General features: G+C 35.1%; 1 protein-coding gene across 9 annotated transcripts in view; it reads right to left on the reverse strand.

Annotated features, from left to right (window-relative positions):
- CACNA2D1 (calcium voltage-gated channel auxiliary subunit alpha2delta 1) overlaps positions 1-23,534 on the reverse strand; it is a 496,546-nt gene that overhangs the window by 7,469 nt on the left and 465,543 nt on the right. For all 9 annotated transcript variants that reach the window (XM_082399325.1, XM_082399323.1, XM_082399324.1 and 6 more), the window contains 9 exons: positions 21,026-21,093; positions 20,594-20,632; positions 18,759-18,830; positions 17,744-17,896; positions 17,605-17,657; positions 15,925-15,980; positions 15,386-15,515; positions 13,271-13,380; positions 12,067-12,149 (listed from right to left, as the gene is read on the reverse strand). In XM_082399325.1, coding sequence (XP_082255451.1) covers positions 12,067-12,149; positions 13,271-13,380; positions 15,386-15,515; positions 15,925-15,980; positions 17,605-17,657; positions 17,744-17,896; positions 18,759-18,830; positions 20,594-20,632; positions 21,026-21,093 — 764 coding nt within the window. The remainder of the gene's footprint in view (positions 1-12,066; positions 12,150-13,270; positions 13,381-15,385; positions 15,516-15,924; positions 15,981-17,604; positions 17,658-17,743; positions 17,897-18,758; positions 18,831-20,593; positions 20,633-21,025; positions 21,094-23,534) is intronic.

Genomic DNA, 23,534 nt, shown 5'->3' on the forward strand with positions numbered 1-23,534 from the left:
GAAGTGTTCATTCCTCTTTACTTTCTTGGAAGAGTTTGGAAGGACAGGTATTAATTGTTATTTGAATGTTCTGTAGAATTCACCAGTGAGGCCATCTGGTCATGGACTTTGCTTCTTGGGAGGTTTTTGATAACTGATGCAATCTTCTTACTAGTAATTGGTCTGTTCAGATTTTCTATTTCTATTTTTTCATGATTCAGTCTTGATAGGTTGTATGTTTCTAGGAATTTACCCAATTCTAGGTTGTCAAATTTTTTGGCAATTTTTACATTGTCTTGCTATTTCTCCCTTTAAGTCTGTTAATATTTACTTTATATATTTAGGTGCTCCTATGTTCGGTGCATATTTACAAATGTTTATATCCTCTTGTTGGATTGACCACTTTATCATTATCTAATGACCTTGATTGTCTCATTACAGTTTTTAAGTCTATTTTGTCTATGTATACCCACCCCAGCTTTCTTTTGGTTTCCATTTGCATGGAATATCTTTTTCCATTTCAGTCTGTGTATGTCCTTAAAGTTGAAATGTGACTCTAATACACAGCATAAAAGCATCTCCTGTTTTTTTTAATAGATTCTGCTACTCTATGTCATTTGATTGGAGAATTTAGTCCATTTAACATTTAAAGTAATTGTTGATAGATGGTAATTATTATTATTACTACAATCTTGTTAAATTGTTTTTGAGCTATTTTGAAATTCCTCTGTTCTTTTTCTCTTATTGCTCTCTTCATTTGTGAGTTGATCATTTTCTATAGTGGTATGCTTAGATTCCGTTCTCTTTATCTTTTGTGTATCTACCATAGGTTTTTGCTTTGTGGTTATTATAACAACTGTTATAAATATAACATATTTTATGTAAGCCTCATAATATTTAGTGTTATAAATAAGTTGATAAGCCTCATAATAAGTTTATAACAACTTAAATTCAAATGCATTCTAAAACCCTACATTTTACTTCCTCCTCCATGTTTTATGTTTTTGATTTCACAATTTACATATTTTTAGTCTGTGTATCCATTACTTATTGTATAATAGTTATTTTTACTCTATTTGTCTTTTAACATTCATACTAGATATATAAGTGATTAACCCACTATCATTACAATTTTAGATTATTCTGAATTTAACTATATATTGGTCTTTACCAATGAGATTTATACTTTCATATGTTTTCCTGTTACTAATTAGTGCTGTTTTGTTTCAGCTTAAAGGAACACCTTTAACATTTCTTGTAAGGCCAGTCTAGTGGTGATGAACTCCTTTAGCTTTTGCTTGTCTACAACTCTTCATTTCGCCTTCAAAGTGGAAGGACAGTTTTGCTAGGTAGAGTATTTTTGGTTGGCAGGTTTTTTTCTTTCAGTACTTTGCATATATCATGCCACTCCCTGCAGGCCTGCATATTCTGGTGGAAAGATCCTGGTAGCCTTAGAGGTTTCCTTGTATGTAACAAGTTGTTTTCCTTGCTGCTTTTAAGATTCTCTCCTTGTCATTTACTTTTTAAAAAAATTTTAATATTTTATATTAGAATATAGTTGATATACAATGTTGTGTTAATTTCAGGTGTACAGCAATGTGATTGTTACACATAGACATATATCTACACTTTTTTCAGATTCTTTTCTTATATAGGTTATTATGGAGTGTTGAGTGGAGTTCCCTGTGCTTTACAGTAGGTCCTTTTTGATTATCTATTTTACATATAGATCAGTGTGTATGTGTTGATCCCAACCTCCTAATTTATACCTCCCCCAACGTTTCCCCTTTGGTAACCATAAGTTTGTTTTTGAAGTCTGTGAGTCTGTTTCTGTTTTGTAAATAAGTTCATTTGTACCATTTTTTTTTATTCCACATATAAGTGATATCATGTGATATTTGTCATTGTCTGACTTACTTCATTTAGTATGATAATCTCTAGGTCCATCCATGTTGCTGCACATGGCATTATTTGGTTCTTTTTTATGGCCGAGTAATATTCCATTGTATATATGTGCCACATCTTCTGTACCCATTCCTCTGTTGATGGACATTTAGGTTGCTTCCATATCCTGGCTATTGTAAATAATGTTGCTATGAGCATTGGGGTGCATGTATATTTTCAAAGTATGGTTTTCTCCAGGTATATGCCCAGGAGTGGGATGGCTGGATCATATGGTAGCTCTATTTTTAGTTTTTTAAGGAACATCCAGACTGTTCTCCATAAAGGTTGTACCAATTTACATTCCCAATAACAGTGTAGGAGGGTTCCCTTTTCTCTGCACCCTCTCCAGCATTTATTGTTTGTAGACTTTTTGATGATAGCCGTTCTGACTGGTGTGAGGTGATACCTCATTGTAGTTTTGATTTGCATTTCTCTAATAATCAGTGATGTTAAGCATCTTTTCATGTGCTTTTTGGCCATTTGTATGTCTTATTTATTTATTTTTAATTAATTTTTATTGGAGTATAGTTGATTTACAATGTTGTTAGTTTCTGCTGTACAGCACAGTGAATCAGTTATACATATACATATATCCACTCTTTTGTAGATTCTATTCCCATATAAGTCATTAGAGTATTGAGTAGAGTTCCCTGTGCTATACAGTAGGTTCTTGTTAGTAATCTCCAAATTTATCCCTCCTGGCCCCCCCATACCCCATGGTAACCTTATGTTTGTTTTCTACATCTGTGACTCTATTTCTGACTCTATTTCTCTATTATCAACCTGTTTTGTAAACAGGTTCATTTGTACCATTTTTTTTAGATTCCACATATCATTTGTATGTCTTCTTTGGAGAAATGTCTATTTAGATGTTCTGCCCATTTTTTGATTGGGTTGTTTTTTTGATATCGAGGTGCATGAGCTGTTTGTCTCTTTTGGAGATTAATCCCTTGTCTGTCACTTTGTTTGCAAATATGTTCTCCCATTGTGTGGGTTGTCTTTTTTCGTTTTGTTTATGGTTTATTTTGCTGTGCAAAAGCTTTGGAGTTTAATTAGGTCCCATTTGTTTGTTTTTATTTTCATTACTCTAGGAGGTGGATCCAAAATATCTTGCTGTGATTTATGTCAAAGAGTGTCCTGCCCCTGTTTCCTCTAAGAGGTTTATAGTATCCGGCCTTACATTTAGGTCTTTAATCCATTTTGAGTTTATTTTTGTGTATGGTGTTAGAGAATGTTCTACTTTCATTCTTTTACATGTAGCTGTCCAGTGTTCCCAGCACCACTTATTCAAGAGACTGTCTTTTCTCCATTGTATATTCTTGCCTCCTTTGTCATAGATTTACTTTTGATAATTTAATTAAAATGTGTCTTTGTAGGGGGCTCTTTTACTTTAATTGAAATATATTTGAAATGTAACATTGTGTAAATTTAAGGTGTACCCGTTAATTTGATAATTTATGTATTGTAATATGATTGCCATTAAAGTGATAATTAGCACCTCTATCACATTACATAGTTGTCCTTTTTTTAGTAGTTGGAATAATTCATTTTTAGTCTCTTAGCATATTTGATGAATATAATAGTTTTCTATATTCACTGTACTGTGCATTAGCTCTCTAGGGCTTACTTACTACTTGTTGTAAGACTGTACCCTTGAACAACATCTGTCTTATCCTCTAACCCCCATTCCATGGTAACCACCATTTATTCTCTGTTTTTATGAGTTTGGCTTTTTAGATTCCACACACAGTACTTGTCTTTCTCACTTAGCATAATGTGCCCAAGGTCCATCCATGTTGTTGCAAATGGCAGGCTGTCTTCCTTTCTCATGGCTGAAAAATATTACACTGTGTGTGTAAGTATAAATCCCACTTCTTGTTTTATTCATTGGTTGATGGCCATCTAGGTTGTCTCCATATCTTGGCTGCTGTGAATAACACTGCAGTGAATGTGGGAGTACAGATATCTCTTCAAAATCCTGTTTTCATTTCCTTTGCACATATACACAGAAGTAGAATTGATGGATCTTGTGGTAGATTAATTTTTAATTATTCGAGAAACCTCCATATTGGTTGCAGTAATTTACATTCCCACCAACAGTGTATAAAGGTTCCCTTTTATTCACATCTCCCCAGCACCTGTTGTCTCTTGTCTTCTTGATGACATCCATTCTAACAGGTGTGAGGTGATAGCTCACTGTAGTTTTGATTTGTGTTTCCCTGATGATTAGTGATATTGAGAATCTTTTCATGTGCCTCTTGGCCATTTGGATGTCTTCTTTGGAAAAATGTCTAGTTTTTCTGCCCTTTTTTTAGTTGGATTATTTGTTGTTGTTTTTTTTCTTTTTGTCTTTGAGTTTTATGAGTTTTTAAATATATTTTGGATATTAACCTCTTATCTGATACATGGTTTGCAAAATTTTTCTTGCATTCTGTAGGATGCATTTTCATTTGGTTAACTGTTTCTTTTGCTGTGCACAAGTGTTCAAGTTTGATGTAGTCCCATTTGCTGATTTTTGCTTTTATTGTTTGTGCTTTTGGTGTTATATCCAAAAATCATTGTCAGTACCACTGTTAAGGAGCTTCCTCTCTATGTTTCTACTAAGTTTTATAGTTATTAGGTCTTGTGTTAAATCTGTGATCCATTTTGAGTTAATTTTTTGTGAGTGGTAAGATAGGGGTCCAATTTCATTGTTCTGCATGTGTTTATCCAATTTCCCCATTACCATTTGTCGAAGAGGCTATCATTTCCCCATTGGGTATTCTTGGCTCCACTATCAAATATTAGTTGACTGTGTATGCAGGGGTTTAATTCTGGGCTCTCTTCTGTTCTGTTAGTCTGTGTCTATTACGCCAGTATCCTACCCTATTTAAAAAATTACTGTAGCTTTGTAGTATAGTCTGAAAACAGGATGTATGATACCTCTGGCTTTGTTCTTTTTCCTGAGAAATGCTTTGACTATTTTGCAGACTTTGTCACTTCATATAAATTTTAGGATTTTTTTTTCTATCTCTGTGAAGAATGCCATTGGTTTTTTGATGGGGATTGTGTTGAATCTAAGGTGACTTTGAGTAGTACAGACATTTTAACAGTCAGTTCTTATGACCCATCAGCATGGATGTCTTTCCATTTGTGTCAACTTCGATTTCTTTTAGGAAAGTCACGTAGTTTTGATTGTACAGAACTTTCACTTCCTTGGTTAAAGTAATTTCTGGGTATTTCATTGTTTTTGATGTTATTGTGAGTGTGATAGTTTTATTTTTCAGACATTTCATCCTAGTGTATAGAAATGCAACTGATTTTTGTATGTTGATTTTATATCCTGAAATTTAGTCAAATTGTTGATTAGTGCCAACAGTTTTTTACTGGCGTTTTTTATATACAGAATCATATCATGTGCAAATAATGACAGTTTTACTTCTTCCCTCACTATGAGTTTGGAGGTATTGCCTCTTCCTCACTTGGTTTGCATGTATTTGGATAACTCTTATTTGTAACTCTCTGGGCTTCCTGGATTTGGGCATCTGTTTCTTTTCCCAGGTTAGGAAAGTTTTCACTCATTATTTCTTCAAAAAGTTTTCTGACCTTGTCTGCTTTTCTTCTTCTGGGACACTATAATGTGAATTTCAGTCTGCTTGATGTTGTCTCATAAGTCCCTTTAGCTATCTTCACTCTTTTTTTATTTCTTTTTTCTTTTTGCTCCTTGATGGGATGAATCACTGCCCTGTTTGTGAGTTTACTGATACTTTCTTCCACTTCATCCAGTCTGCTATTTGAACTCCTCACTACTGAGTTTTTCAATATAGTTACTGTATTGTATTCTTTGGCTCTGTGCCTTCTGTTTGGTACTTTCTTGTGTTTTCTTTGTTGAAATTCTCAGTTCATGCATTCTTGTCCTGACATGGTGACCATCTTTATGACCAAATTTTGAACCCTTTCTCATGTCAGTCACTCTTCTCTGTTTTATTAAGGCCTGTTTGTGGAGTTTTATCTTTTTCTTTTAAAACGTATTTTTCTGTGTCTTCATTTTCCTTGACTCTCTGTGTTGGTTTTTGTGCATTAGATAAAAGAACCACCTCTCCTGGTCTTGAATTGGCTTTTTCTTCTTGGCTCCCCATAGTTGAGGACGTGCTAACATCTGTCAGTGTTCCAGTGGGGAAGACCTCAGTCAGCATCAGGTACAGGCTGACTGGAGGCTGGATTCTCAGGCAGCAGCTCTCAAAGCATGCAAAAAGACCTCTTTCAGGGAAAGACTGAGAGACGGGCATTTCTCTCCACTCCCTCTGTCCTGAATTCTGAGGGGACAGCCAGTTGAGAACTATTTGTTTGCTATGGTCCAGGATCCTTTGGTGCTTGTGAATGCCAGTCCTGCTGGTTACCAGAGCCAAGTGATGAAGGGGTGTGTCCTTTGGGCAGCCACCTCAAAGGCCAGGATGCCAGGTGGGTTTACAACCTCTTTTAGGAAGGCACCACTGACCTGGAGTGGGACAGAGGGTCAGTAGGCATAGCCTACCCCTTCCCCTGTCTCCAGGGAGTCTTGCAGTAAGCCCCCAAAGCTGAGCTAAATTAGAAGCCTTACTTGCAGGCAATAACTTTTAAAGTATGCAAATAACCTCTGTCAGGAAATGATTGGGAGAAGTGCATTTCTCTTGGCTCCTGTTTCTCTGAGCTTTGGAAGGATAGCCATGGTGAGTCCTTGTGAATCTGTTAAGAATTGTTTCTTTGTTGGCTATAGTCCTGTGGGTCTCATGGACACAAGCGCCATTAGGCGTTCAGAGCTAGGAGTTTTGGGGGCCCACCCCTCCGTGAGAGTCCTAGGGTGACAGATGTTCAATCTAAACCCTTCACTGCTCAGGGAGAAGCTGGGTGTTGTGATTTCCCTTCTAATTTTATGTTGCTGTGCTGAGTGTGGGGTTGATGGAGATAGAGTTCCTCAGCCTTTCCTACCCATTTGGATGTATATTACGTTTGCCCAGTGCATAGGGGTTGCTCATCTACTTTCTAGATGTCTTTCAGAGGGAATTGCTCTGTTTATAGGTGTAGATTTGGTAGGTCTGTGGGTTCGGGTGAGTTTTAGGCGTCCTATGTTGCCATCTTGGACCAGAACCTCAATAACTCACACTTTTATATCTTCAGCCCTGAAAGCTCTGCTGACCTCCACATTCATTGATCACTATCACCTCTCCTTCTGATCCTCAGAAAGATCTCAAACTTGTCCCCAAATATTATTTTTCTGAATGACACTTCTAGGAGTAATGGATCAGGTCAAAGACAAGTCATCTGTGATATTCCTCCTTTTTTTCCTCAAATCTAATCTATCAGCTTGTCCACTTAACTCTAGCTTCAAAATATAGCTCCAAACTTACTACTTAAAATTGCATGTCCAAATTACCATTACTTCTTGTCTACACTCCTGCAAAAGCTGTCTCACTTGTCTCTCTGCTTCTACTCTTGCCCTTTAACAACTTTTTCTCCAAAAAGCAGTCTTCTTAAAACCGTAAATCAAATCCTTTCGTGCCCTTCTTGAAATTTCTCAGAACAAAATCCAAATTTCTTATGAAGGCCTACAAAGCCTTAGGTGGTCTGCAGCCTGGCTGCCTCTCCATCTTCATCCTATATCCCCCCCCTCCCCTCACCACTCACACGGCTCCGATAACACTAACTTTCTCTGCAGCAGGTCACGGTATTACTGTCTCAGGACCTTTGCACTTCCCCTTCTCTTTGTTCAAATACCTTTCCATTTAGGTAGGTTAACCAGGTAAACAAACAGGGTGCTGAGTTACATATGAACTTGAGATAAAAAGTTATATCTTAGTATAAATGCATCTTAAATATCTCATGCATAGAAGAATGGCCTGATACATAGTAGGTGTACTGTAAGTACTTGATAAATGAGTAGTGTGTACTCAAATAAAGCACTGCATATATTGATTGGTTAGAAACACTGTAAACGTAAAATACTAACTTAAAGGCTTAATTGTCATTTCACCAGGAGAGCTCCCCAGTTCTAGTTAAGTAAAGTATTAATTTGATGGAATGGAAAATTAGCACACATACAAGACCCATTGATGTATTAACGTAAAATACATCCTTATGTTCTAGAAATGTTATGGAAAGAAAAATATTCTCTCTGGCTCTGCTTCCATTGTTTTTATATTTCTAGTGTTTTTTTTTTTTTGGGGGGGGGCGGTTCATTTCCTCTGTGTGATGATGAGATATGTCTGTTTCAGTCTGGGAGGTGGTAGTTCAGATAACTTATTTGGAGTCCCTGAAGTCTGCACGTAGATGCACACTGAAAAATCTGTCCCTTCAGTTTCCTGATCATGTTTTCTCATGTGTTTTGCATGGGCAACCACATCTACCAAGACTTGTAATTATTATATGAAAGTAAATTATTAGATACATTCTAAAAACATTCTAAATCACAAATGCATAGATGTGGGAGAAACCTCAGCATTTTTTCTATCTTAAAGAAAGAGACCAAAATCCCACTAACAAACACCATGACCAGAAAAATCACTCTGATTTTTAAAGAAAGATTATTGTAGTAGATAATAATAACAGATTGGTAGCTGGTTTCAGCTTAAAATAGTAAAGGGATACAGTGTCAACATTATATACATATGTTTTAAAATGAGTAATTTAACATTTTATTTTTAAAATTAAATAATTTTTAAAATTAAATAATTTTAAATGAGTAATTTTAAAATATGAGTAATTTTATTTGATTTCCTTCTAGGGATCTCTTTCAAAATACTCGTAGTAAAGATATCAACTAAGAATCCCTCATTCTTTTTTTCTTTCCCATTACTACTTAAAAGAAAAAGATGTCTAAACCATAGTTATATTCATGATTTCGCCCCAAAGCTTACTTTTTAAAACCATGTATACTAGTGAGTAAAATCCTCTTCATTTTTCTCTTAGACAAGTATTACTAAACCCTTACTCTCCCTTTCTTTCCCCAACCAGAACCTGGGGTGACTAATTGCAAACAGTAAGAGTTCAAATCACTGGTAAAAACATCCACCGAAGGATAGCTAACTTTTGAATTTAGACAGGTCTATACTTACGTCACCCACAGCAGCTTCAAAGAAAATGCATATTTAAAATTATTTAGGCAGGTAGATACTACATGTAACTCTTTTAATCAGAATAAGATCCCTAACAAATAGTTTCCTACAGAGAACCTTAACACACTTACCACATTAATTCATGAGGTGGGTTTAATGTATGTATGTGTATACATACCTATACACACATTTATTCTGCATATTCATTTTTCATGTACCCAGTAACGTGCATTTATCAATTATGGTTGCATAAGATAATGAACTTCCTCAATAGTACATGTTATTGGCTTGCTTTACTTTCTTCTTTGATAAACTTTAGCTTTATTTTTCTTTACCACTTAAATCTTCAAAACCATTATTTTATTATCCCAGAACAAATTTAGTTTTTTCTGACACTCCCTCTGCTTCTCCACTTTCCCCTCCTCTGATGGGCTCACTGCATTTATAGTAATGGCCACATCTCCATCTAGTGGTTTCCTAACCAATGAATACCTGGACAGCAATGAAGAAAGAATACAACAAAAGTGGTCTAGTTACAACAATCATGATTCCAGACCATCAAAAAAGAAACTGCAAAACTGTAAATGGAGCCCTGAATGTAAACTCAGGCCCTAAAATATCTATTCAGTTGTACTGAGTATGTAATTCAGAAATTTGTCAAAGAGTAACAAATAATGATAATCTTGGCCTAGATAATGTAAGTTATACTAAAGCACTTCACTAAGAATATCAATATCTAAAAAATCTAAAAACACTGTTTAAACCATATCTGTTTGTTTAGAAAGGAAAAGAAAAATTACATAATGAGCTTTGAAGGTACTGAATAATGCTTAATAAAATTGAAACAGATCATTAATTTTATGTTAGCATCTTCTGAAACAAAATTGATGACCAACTCTAACAATTGTCCTTAGGGTATTTCTCTTAAGTAAAAAGTAAGACAGCGTGAAGCATATATAATTTTTTTTTCTCCACACTGACTTAATCTTTATACAAAACCTTATGAGAAATTACTGATTTTTAAATAAATATAGGAAACTGATATGCTCTCTTCAGGATTAGAAACTTCTGTAACATTTGAAAGCTGCTATTCTCAAAACAACATTACTACTGGCATTTTAATAACCTGGTTTCAGGACATTTATTATAGTGGATTTAGGGATATGGGTTACTTTTTAAAATTTCAAGCCAAATGCAAAAACAAAGAAAAATTAGAGAAAGTGACTGACCATCCACCCCACATGAAAACTTGCAGTAAAATGAAGATAGATAGGAGCTGACATCATGGTACAGGCACGACGCGTTGTGCATATAAGTTGATCCTATTAATAACGGGCAAAGTAGCAAGTACAGGAAAAGGAAGGAAAACACAGAAGACATACAAGATGAGCTTTCATGCAATTTGCTGGCAGTTAGCAGTTTATGTGAGCCTCGATCCAGAGCAGATTCACAGTGACCATTGCAAATAAGTATTACCAAAATATTCCACTGCCAAAAAAACACAAGACATTATTAGCACATTAAGCTACTGAGCAAAAGTTGTACTTTCACACACAATCCACTGTATAATTTACAGGAACTTGAGTATTAGAAATTTTTGTCTTTGTAAAATCTTCATTATGCTTTGATCAAAGAGATAGTTACCTATGGTGAAAATATTGGGGGTAATGGTTTTTATATAATCTTTCAAGTGCATCTGAATAAATTTAATCTCAGTCTTTGGTGACAAATAATTGATGAGGGAAGTTTCCCTAATGTTTGCTACTACCCTTGGGCCCACAAACAGCACTCTTTGGGGAATGATTTGACGTGGCCAAAGCTCCTGAAGGTATATAGTAGACAGAACAACAGAAGTCCTCATATCTGGATTTCATTTAAGGCTCACTGTAAAATGAAAAAAAACCAAGTAGCTGCAACTTTGAATCACTTTTCCCCTCAGAGAGGAATGATCAATAATAGTCCTTACAGAGATAACTGGGATTTATTGGCTAAAACATTTTGCTTTTTTAGCCTTATTCCCCATCACTGATTTTATTTCTTCTTTGCTCCACTTTATATTATCTACTTGCATATTATGCATCTATGGAAATGCCTTATTCTATTTTTGGAACAAATGTGGCTATGTGTATTTGAGTAAATAAGTACATACTAGGTAAATCTGTTCTAAATAAACAACCACCTCTAGAAATGCACATTAATCAGTAAATGATCTGACATGTTTTTAGAATAAACAGTTCCCAAGATGATAACGCTTTATGTTTGCAAGCCACTTTATGCAAAGACACATGACAGATTGGAGAACTGAGAAACATTATTTTTAAAATTTTAGTTCTTTATAAGTGGTGAGAAATTTTTATATGGGCTTTATGCTTGAGAATAAAGCTTCTTAAAAATTAAAATAATTTGAAAAGCATAAAGCTGCTTCTATACACAGTAAGTCCAAATAGTGTTTATGAGAGGAAGACAGCTGACCTATAGGAAAAGTAGTAGTCATCTTAAATAACATACATTAAATATGCTTTGTAAAATTATACCAACTTACTTAACCCTGTGTTATTGACCTGGCCTAGCTTCAAACAATATAAAAAGTAATACAATTAAGAGAAATAATACAAACCTAATAGGTGGCAGAATTAGAAACCATGTAAAGTACAATTACAAAATAAGGGGACGATAGTGATTTAACAGGTTTTTAAATACACTGAATGAAGAATAAACACAAAAAAATGTTATAATAAAAATAACTGTTATATCTTCAGGATTGGAATATAAATGAAGGTGGGCAACTCATATACCATTAGTAACGTTTACTGTCAGTAATTGGTCGGCATTGTGTTTGAAAGTACAATTTCTGTGGAAAGGACAGAAGAGGCAACTGTTAAGCTTATGCTAACCACGAAAAATACTGAAATAAAAAATCTATATACCAGCAAGTATGTCATGTTAATGAGAAACACTATGGTTATGGTTAAGACATTACACTGGAGTTAAAACTACAATTTGTCTCCTTAAATTATTGTGACCACTGAGTTATATATTTTAATATAGCAAATGTTTGTTTGGTCTTATTTACCAAGGCATTGTTATCAAAGCAGACATCAGGTCCTTTTCGGTATCTGGGTTGCTTCACCATATCACAAGGATCTGGACCATCAGCTAAAGAAACTTGTTAAGGAATATGAAGTTACTTTTTTTTTTTTTTTACACAATTAAAAAAATACAATGCAACACACTTATTTCTCAAAGCAAGCCAGAGAAACCAATGCCATTATTCTGGTCCCACACAACCAGTTCAAGTACCATGGGATTTAAAGTACTGAACTGCCACAAATTTTCTCCTGTCAGTCTAGGGCCTGTGTGAAGAGATCAACGCTTTACACAGCATGGTCGCTGGCACAGAGGAAGTACTCAGTAAATATTTGTACAATACAAGTGGATGAAATGTGCAAATGACGTAGCATATAAGACAGGGTCATACACGTAAGACCATAAGGGAGGGCCTGGGTGCCTCCTATTTAGCAAGACAGAAATAGAAACTAATTCCTAGTACTAAACATCAGTTCCAAACATAGGTGAGGACTATTTTTTTTTTCCCAGAAACAGCAAAAACTAGAGGCAGTCTACCGAACCTCTGCCTGCAGTGCTAAAATAGTCATTTAGCATATTTACTACCCGAAGTCTTTTTAGCATTACTGCCATGGCAGTTCTAGCATACAACAGGATTTACCTTCTTTTTTTAAGGCTGAATAATATTCCATTGTAAGTATAGACCACATTCAACTCCATTTTCGATGACTGGCTGTTGACAGCTTCAAGCCACAACAATCCCTTTTCCCTTCTGCCCCACACCTGGGCGAGCTGACAGGGAAGACTGAGTGTCCTCTCCTTTGGCGCTGCCTGGAAGTTCGGGCCAACAAGCCCCAGGCAGCACTGGCAAAAGCCCAGCACGGTCCCCAACCACCATAAAACCCCGAGCCAGGTACTTCTCCCTGCTCTCTCTAGCCATTTTCAGGGCTACTCGGGAACCTGCACTGCTCTCTCCACCAAGACTCACTGTGCCAGTATGAAGCCTTTCACATCCTCTTGGAGCATGTGTGGCGTCATCAGTCTTGACATCCAAATGAAATTTTGTGTGGAGGGTCCATTCTGCCTCTGTGAGGTGATCTCAGCGCTCTGTGGTATTTTTCTCTTTCTGGGCACGAACAACGTGACGAGGTTAAAAATGCACAGCTTTAAGACGGTTCTCCATTCCAAACCTCTCCAATGTCAAAGGATACAAGTCTGCTCTGCTTGTATGAGCAATCGCGTGTCACAGGGACAAGTCCCTTTGCTCTCAACCATTATGAATATTAAGTTGGTGTTCATAAGTTTTTCTACGTGGAAGATTCTGTAAAATAAATATTTTTAAAGATCAGAAAAAAACATTATCATCTGAGAAAAGAATAGATTTCAAAGATTTTTACGTATTAAAATGAAAGAAAATAGGACCTTTTGAAACAAAGCATCACCTACACGAACAGTAACACTGAATGATTTTAGAAGAGAAAGATTACCATGTTTGATTAACATGGACGTGCTATCTCTCGCAAATGAATACTAAAAAAATTCCAACAGATGTCTTAAGTGTGACCTTTGTTTCTTAAGTGATAGTCCTCAATGCAAAATAAACACCATCTAGTTGTTTCATTTTACATATTTAGGGAATTGTGGTATCTATCACTGAAAATGTGCCCAAGTTGCCTTATTTTACAGTAAAGGAAAGTAGGAGCACAAAAATGGCTCAGCATTTGCCCAAGTCATGGCAGACTGAAGTCTGGATCCGTGCCGTTCAACAAACTTTCTGTGAAGATAGAAACATCTTCCGCTTTAACCAGCATAGTAAACAATTGCCACATGAGGTTATTGAGCACCTGAAATGGTGACTAGCGTGACTGAGGCGGAAAATTGTAATATTAATTAACTGCAATTGATGATTGAAATTGCCACCTGGGGCTGGTCACTACTGAATGGGGACAACACAGGTGTAGACAGAATTATGGGCTTTGAATTCCATGCAGTGTTTTTTCCACATCTTAAGCTGCTTCTACCTTCCACAATAAAAAAGTAGATCTGTCATTAAAGAGTAATTTATTTTTCAAAGAATGGGATTTTTTTTTTTAACCTATTGAAGTTGGGACACAGCATAAAGCAAATCAAATGTAAGCATGATTTAACTTAATATCTTATATTGATCTTTACAGTTTAACTTAGTCATTTTTTAGAGTATATACTGCTATTACTGAACATCAATCAATGAAAGCCCAAAGACTCTAAACTCTTTCTGATGTACCCATTAAACATGCCACCGTTCTGTTTCCTGAAGGTGATGTCCTGATATGCTAATCTCGAAACAAGACGGTCTGCTTTTTTCTGAGTACATGCCTTACTTCGCCCCTTTCCTCTTCCTCCTCCTAGGATATACAGGTTTCATAAAGTAAGTCATAAAATCATACTGACCATGTCTATTAAAAATTTGTGCTAGTTTCAGTTAACCCCTTCCTGAAAATATATATTTTTTTAACTGTTATAAACTTCTTTTCCAAATCGCCTAGCAACTAACTATTCCAGCCCTGTCACCTGCTCAGATTACCTCACCTCCTCATCTTTCCTCTTCTCTCTGTTAACATTTCTTCTAGAATAAGCTGTCCTCAGCTACGGAAAACAAAGTGTCCCAACTCTGTGCCTTTCTGCTCTGTTCTCAGGGATCCTGTGACATGGATTATCCCTTTCCTTTCAAAACTTCAAATATCTCCCACCTTGCCTTTCTCTCGCTCATTACAACAAAATTAAATCTCTCCATCTCTTCCAAAATTTTTTCAAGATGTTTTATGGGCGGTGATGACTAACATTAACCTTGATTTTAGGAAATGATATGTTCTCCTAGTTCTTTCAGTTTCAACTCAAAGATACATTCAATTCTAAGTTTAAGTGAAGACTACAAGTAAAACTTACTAGCCAAGAATATTCTTGTTAACCTGTTTAGTAAATATAATTAATTCTAATCTTATCAGAGAATATAATCTCTGAAACTATCTCTACATTAGAAAAATTTTAATATGGATTCTTCTAGACAAAATATAATACAATCAAATTCCTCTATGTTCTGCCTAAAAGTGGATATAATTTTTTTGATCATGTAATTATTACAGTTGAAGGAATTACAACTTATCAGAGTTAGAATTTTAAAAACCTTCAGAGAAACTGAAGAGCTCTGATATTTTCAACTTAAAGCAGTTATTCAGATCTCTCACACTCAAAAGACAATCTCTGTTATTTTCTGTGACGATTATAAAAGTGAATACAATTTCTTAGTCAAACAGGACTAGTCCAGAAATGAAGAAACAAATTATTACCTGGAACAGTTTCCACAGTCTAATACACCGCTGAATGATTTACTATCGTTATCGAAGAAATACTGGGTTTGTTCGGTAATGCAGCTCTGCTTTGACAGAGAGGCTGTGAAGTCGTCATCTTCCATCTCAACTGTGGGGAAAATAAAGACCATCACCATGAGGGGACACTTCAGTCCGTCTCCCAGAGCCTTCATTTCTCTCTCACAGAGCAAAACAAATGTATGAGGGCAGGCACCTCAACTGGCTTGTTTACTCCGTGTGGCATAGTGGCAGCCCTTAAAGATGCCCAATAACTATCAATAGAATAAATGAATTTGAATACATTTGAGTTTGAATACAGCTGCAAAACAGAGGCCAATATGACCTAGGAATGTTTCTAAGGCACTAGGAAAGTTCTGACAAAAAGATTTCAACCTACAAAAGTGTCAAATGGACGCTCTCTCTCTCTCTCACACACACACGCACTTTCTGCGTTTTGAACTCGGAGCATCCAAAAAGAAAATGTTAATTATTATGACAGTATCTGAGCATTTACATACCTGCCTCAAGAAGTCGTGGAAAGGTCAAACTCAAGAGAAACTGCTGTAGAATAGACCTGAATTTTAAATATGAAAAAGAAGTATTGATATTTTCCTTCATAAATTAACAAAGACCAGAGTATTTTTGCATGTACACAAACACGTTTCTTTTTCATCTTTTTGGAAAAAGTTGAGAATTTGCTAATAGAAAGTTGAGGAGCATTTTTATATAAGTATTTCTTAAATTATGCAAGACACTGCCAATTCCCTTCTGTAAAAGAAGTCATGAAGTCAGATGTGTTCAGGACCCAGTGAGGGACACATACGTGTGAAGACACCTAATACAAAATCAGAGCGAGGAGAAGTGATAACTCTAAGAGGGAGAATGTCATTATTCTGGTGTGTAGTTTTCACACTCAAGATTTTCTCCTTATTTTAGTTATTAAAGCTCTGTGGTAGGAAAAAAAAACCCCAAAACAAAAATGACTTTGTACCATGGGTTTACGAACTATTTACTTTACACTATAGAATATATTTGTAAATACATAATGTGGCATTCATGAAATACAATATACATATTATATATAGGGCATATGGCACGTTTCAGTTTTACAATAAATGACAATTGAGCCAAATATTAGTAAAAACTCATCTGGAACTGAGTTTAGTTAAAACAAAAGTTGGGTGGGGGGGAGGTTGAGGAAGGGGAAGGTTCTGGCCAGAAAATAGCATAAAGACAATCAAGTATTTCAGGATGACTATGAGCTTCAGAAAACCTATGTAAATTCATATACAAATGTCATTGTCAGAACAGAAAGCACCCTTTTTCACAATGTTTTTTAGAAAAAATTGGGTTTTTAATCTAACATCTTTGCTATTTTAATAAAATGGCATAATCATTTAGTTTTCACTGGGAAAGCCTCAACATCAAGTGAACATTATAGATTAATCTACATGGAATAAAACTTAGACAGTACAGTAGGGTAATGATACAAAAGAGAGAGAGAGAGAGGAAGGGAGGAAGGGAGAGAATGGACCCAGACACAACAGGAGGATTAGTTACTAGACTGATCAGACCCAAACAATGACAAATTTGATCTTCCAGACTTTCCACAGTGCCTCAATAAGCAGTTTAAATGTCTGCTTTTCATAGGTGGCAGGATGTAGGTAAGAGGGGAAGGAGGGAGGAAGGGTAGAATCAGTGAAAAGAAAGAATTAGATCCATTTCAGGAACATGATGCTTCTAAAATGATGCCAGCCTTTGTAAGAAAAGTTAAGAGGTAGAAAGATAAGTCATCATGTCATGAATTTGATGGATGAAGACATTGAACTTGGATAATGAAGGCAATAAATAGTAACTTTTTATAGATCAGTATGCCTAAAATGTAAGGATTGAGTATACTATAAACAAAAAATACAAAGGAAGAGAGTTTCAACAGATCCATGGATAAAAGAAGCCCCTGACAAGGCCGAAGTGTGCATGAGCATAAAACTGTTTTCATATAAAAAGCTGAATAACTGTAACGGTTTTACAGTGATCATTAAGAAAAAATACTTTTATGAATATTACCAATATGTGCTGTAGGAAATGAAAACACTAGTTCCCATAATAATTATCTACATATCCATCTTTCCATCACATTCTTTACTATTTCACAACACTTTCCTCTCATTACCAATAAAACTACAATTTTGACTTACCAGGCAGCAGCAGTGGCCCACCAGCCAATGTGTAATATGTCTGCTATTGAGGGCTGTAAGGTAGAATAAAAAAGTATTACATTAATCTACACTGAGTGTCCCTCTGAGAGAGTGGAAGGGTGACTTGCACATTACTGACCACGGACGCTGAGCGATGCCCTGCTCCTTGTTTCGGTGCAGCTCCAGGCTCACACACGGACTGATAATCATAAGATTTATTATAAGCATAAACTGATATATTAACCAGGTGTCTCATCAAGCTTGGATCAATCTCTCCAAAAAATCTTCCAATCTGGTACAGAAAAAAATAAGAACGTTTCAAATGTAAGCCAAATATTACCACCTGAACCAGTACAAACAAAAGAAATGATACAAAGAAACAGAACTAAAACTATTGAGGAGCTTGAAAACAAAAGCAAGTAATAAACCAGTATATGACACTGTGAAAGAACTCCAGTGAGATTAGGTATTCTCATTTCTGAATGGCTCCCTGTGCTACTTGGAAGGAACGGACAGTTTACTAAGCCTTAAGTCACAATCCAATAAGAGAAATGGTGAAACTAGAAAAAGAAACTTGTAGGGATTGTGCTGAACTGGGTGAGTCCCATCTATAGGGACAACCTCTAGCTCACCAATTCCAACCCATAAATATTGTCATTTAGGAAAACTGTCCAGTATTGAGAGATCTTTTGTGTTTGTTTTTTAAAGAAAAGCCAGATATACAGATTCAGAAATGAAATTAGTTGGCAATTAATTCTACTTTGTTTAAAATCCTGGGTAAAGCAAAGAGCCTAACTGTTGCCAATTTTCAAATTTCAGGTTAGAATTTTCATCTGTTTCAAGCCAGCTATGTATTAGGACTGACATTATCAACTGATTAATATGTGAAAATTTTCTAAATTTCTGAGAGATCAAAAATAAAAAGTTCATATCATGTTAAAATCTTTAGCTCTGTGTTTTAATGGTAACTGTACCAGAAAGTAAACTCAACTAACAGATATAAGGAAAACTAGTTTTAGGATGCATTTCTTAATGGTTTATATTACATTAAGCACTTCAATTATCAATTTTTATAGTGGTGTGAAGGAGTTTTGTAATGTTGATCAGGGAAACACACTTTGGAAACCCTACTCCTTGCCACTTTAGGTACATACCTGGTTAGTGTAATCATCATGATTTGCCATCAAAAGAAACCCACCATCATCTAGAATCACACAATCCATTACCTACCAAAACAAAAATAACACTTTAGGAAGGTTAGGTTACATAATCATTACTCCATTATATAGATGATTATAACAATAAAAATAGGAGAAAAACTTAGATAACTGTATCTTCTCTTGAATATATATGCTCAGGAGATTCTGATGAAATAAATTAAGGGCATGCATATAGATTGCTATCAAACCATCAGGGCTTGAAATTCCACCACAATCCATCCAGTTAAAATTGTCAACTCAGGGACTTCCCTGGTGGTGCAGTGGTTAAGAATCGCCCGCCAATGCAGGGGAAAACGGGTTTGAGCCCTGGTCCAGGAAGATCCCACACGCCACGGAGCAACTAAGCCAGTGCGCCACAACTACTGAGTCCACACGCCGCAACTACTGAAGCCCGCGCACCTAGAGCCCATGCTCTGCAACAAGAGAAGCCACTGCACCACAACGAAGAGTAGCCCCCGCTTGCTACAACTAAAGAAAGCCCACGTGCAGCAACGAAGACCCAATGCAGACCAAAAAAAAAAAAAATGTCAACTCAGTCCGAACGAAAACGTAAGAACAAATCAGAAATAATCTTTTTGCCACCCCACTGTCATCTAAATGAACCAGGAAACTGGATAAACCAAAACATTTAATAATGTATAATTATTATTTTAAACACATAAACTTAAGATTTTGACAAGAAAGACATTAAGGAAAATCCATTTGGGGCACTATTCATCACAGAATTAAAAATAAAAAGCAGCAGCATGAGGTTATTTATAACTATTTTATATTAAAAATATTTGGATAATTTGAGATGTAAAAGCAGGAAGCAAGACAAAAAAAATGCCTCTGACAGAGGAAAAATAATCATATATCCTAAAGTATTCCCATCCAGTTTAAATTATGTTTAAATGCATGAATCAATTTAATAATTTTTATTGTATAAAATCACAATTAAAAACATTGTTTTCAGATTTGGGGATGTAATGCATTCTGTTTTTCTAATATGGAAGGAGCTTGCTAAAACCTTTGCTCTAAAACCAGCTAATACATAGTCTATGTAAAATGGATGTTACAAAAATAATTAAAACTACTGGCTTATGATTTCACAAGACTAGGAGTGATAAAACGATATGAAATCCCTGCTTCCTTTGGAAATATATAGACATACATAAGAGGACTGAAAGAAAATAGTGGAATTCATCATTCTTATTCATTATATGAATAATTTATCTAGTATCATTCTTACAGCATCTTCAGCTTGGAACAAAGCAACTTGACATTTGCTTTTTCAATTTCTCAAACAGAAATGGAAGTAATAGAAGACAATGTAAAATCCAATCCCGGCAAGTAAAACTATGTAATACCAAGGTTTAGTTAAAAAAACTTTCTCACCACTATAAACACAGTGTGAAAAATTTACATAAAGTGCAAAAGATGAGGGAAGATTGCACTGATAATCAATAAATATGCTTCAGTTAGAAACTCTGGTCAGAAACAAATTTGTATTTATATGTACAAAAGAATCTAACACAATTGAGACTGAAGCGAATACAATCTATATTGATATGGCTTTTTAATGAATATTTTAAAATGCTTCTAATGTTTAAGGTTAGGAATTAAAAGCATATAATTCAAATTCTTATCTATGAATTAGTTCACCATTCCATACAATATTTTTTTAGCATTTGACTAAACCTTCCCACAACTTTCTTTATCATTAGAGTCTTAGAAAGAGTAACACAAAAAATTGTACTTAAAAATTCCATTTTAAAGAGTTTTCTTACATCACTGTTTCTTTTACAGTCACAAACTGGACCAGCACACTGAAAGACAGAAATACAGTTATCACCTCATATTATCTTTCTAATTGGATTTTAATTATATCATTTTAATTATTACCATATTGTAATTAGAAATTTTATAATAATTTAGTTAGTATAAAAGATTAAATGATAGTCTAGTCAATAGCTTTATCTTTACAAATTAGAAAATATCAGCCAAAAATATTTAAACTAGCATTTTAAATTATAATATTGAAATATTTTTCTTCTATTATATATTAGTTGACTAAACAAAAAAATCTTTGAAAAAATGGGAATTCATAATTCTGCTTCAATGTAGTAGCAACGAAAATTTATTTTGTCACTGTATAAGACTTTATTTGCTTTCTAAGATCAGTAAATGTAGCATAAGAATGTTTTAAAAAGTTATCTTACCGGATCCCTGATTGATGTTTTGGTGAAATTCTCTATCCAGGAATTTACATCAATTTTAATTCCAACAACTGAAACAATCATGTAAAGAAAAATTGACACATATATTTAAAAAATGTAGCTATAATTCTCATTTATCTTTACTCTCACATTTAAAAATTCCTGAGCAGGCAAATGTAAGTTTCTTAAGATTAAAAAAAAAAAATGTTTAATTGCAGATATACATTGAAAAGCTGATTCAAATTCATTTAAAAGGTGGCAAATTTAATTAGCTACAATATAATTTCTGGGGTATGCTAATTTAAATAATTTATATTCTATTTAATGCTATTTTATAATGTTTATTACAGACATATATTTCTTGGGGTTTTCATTAAGAAGTAATGCTAATAGCTCTTAAACTATTATATAAACTTCATCTATACACACATTTATTTACTATAACCTGGTCAATTAACTAATAAAGGAGGCTTAAAAAAATGAGTGTCAGGAATAGCTTAATAAATATGAGGTCATTCAAGTGGTGGGTTTTAAGAGGCTTCCCTAACCTGACCAGTGCATGCAGTAGGTGCTTAAGAAATGTTTGCTGAGAATATACAGTGGAGAAAAGACAGCCTCTTCAATAAGTGGTGCTGGGAAAACTGGACAGCTACATGTAAAAGAATGAAATTAGAACACTCCCTAACACCATACACAAGAATAAACTCAAAATGGATTAAAGACCTAAATGTAAGACCAGACACTATAAAACTCTTAGAGGAAAACATAGGCAGAACACTCCATGACATAAATCACAGCAAGATCCTTTTGACCCACCTCTTAGAGAAAGGGAAATAAAAACAAAAATAAACAAATGGGACCTAATGAAACTTAAAAGCTTTTGCACAGCAAAGGAAAACATAAACAAGATGAAAACACAACCCTCAGAATGGGAGAAAATATTTGCAAATGAGGCAACTGACAAAGGATTAATCTCCAAAATATACAAGCAGCTCATGCAACTCAATAACAAAAAAACAAACAACCCAATCCAAAAATGGGCAGAAGACCTAATGAGACATTTCTCCAAAGAAGATACACAGATTGCCAACAAACACATGAAAGGGTGCTCAACATCACTAATCATTAGAGAAATGCAAATCAAAACTACAATGAGGTATCATCTCACACCAGTCGGAATGGCCATCATCAAAAAATCTACAAACAATAAATGCTGGAGAGGGTGTGGAGAAAAGGGAACCCTCTTGCACTGTTGGTGGGAATGTAAACTGATACAGCCGCTATGGAGAACAGTATGGAGGTTCCTTAAAAACCTAAAAATAGAACTGCAATATGGCCCAGCAATCCCACTACTGGACATATACCCTGAGAAAACCATAATTCAAAAAGAGTCATGTACCACAATGTTCATTGCAGCTCTATTTACAATAGCCAGGACATGGAAGCAACCTAAGTGTCCATTGACAGATGAATGGATAAAGAAGATGTGGCACATATATACAATGGAATATTACTCAGCCATAAAAAGAAACAAAATTGAGTTATTTGTAGTGAGGTGGATGGACCTAGAGACTGTCATACGGAGTGAAGTAAGTCAGAAAGAGAAAAACAAATACCATATACTAACACATATATATGGAATCTAAAAAAAAATAAAAAAGGTTCTGAAGAACCTAGGGGCAGGACAGGAATAAAGACGCAGAGGTAGAGAATGGACTTGAGGACACGGGGAGGGGGAAGGGTAAGCTGGGACGAAGTGAGAGAGTGGCATGGACATATATATACTACCAAATGTAAAATAGATAGCTAGTGGGAAGCAGCCGCATAGTACAGGGAGATCAGCTTGGTGCTTTGTGACCACTTAGAGGGGTGGGATAGGGAGGGTGGGAGGGAGATGCAAAAGGGAGGAGATATGGGGTTATATGTATATGTATAGCTGATTCACTTTGTTATACAGCAGAAACTAACACACCATTGTAAAGCAATTATACTCCAATAAAGATGTTAAAAAAATAAATAAATAAATAAATAAAAGAAAGAAATGCTTGCTGAAGTGTGGATAAATGAGTGAATGAGTAGGTAGGTGAGTGAGTAGGTGGCACATGAATGAGTGATTGACAGAATAAGATTGAGTAAATGAGCAATTGAGAGAATGGAGGAAGGAGTGAATGAGTTGCTGAGTGAATGTATGCAGTTCAACTGCTGGGGGGTGAAATTGCCCTCAAGAGCAGAAAGGAGTTTATCTACCTTCTCAATCTGACCTAGTTTTTCTAAAATTCAAACAATACTGAATTATACTTTTTTTTTTAACTTTTACTGCATCTGTTCATTACAGCCCACTTCTAATTCCCACTGATGCTCAGTTTTATGAACTTTTTCATTTGCTTGACTTCTTTTACCAAAAGACTCATTATTCTATATGTTTTATTGTAAGGTTTTTTTTTTTAATAGATCCCTACCTAATTCTTTTTAACAGATACATAGTATAGATATGCCACAATTTATCTTTTTC

This window comes from Balaenoptera borealis (genome assembly GCF_965194805.1).
Source record: "Balaenoptera borealis genome assembly, chromosome: 7".
In the NCBI taxonomy this organism is placed as follows: domain Eukaryota; kingdom Metazoa; phylum Chordata; class Mammalia; order Artiodactyla; family Balaenopteridae; genus Balaenoptera; species Balaenoptera borealis.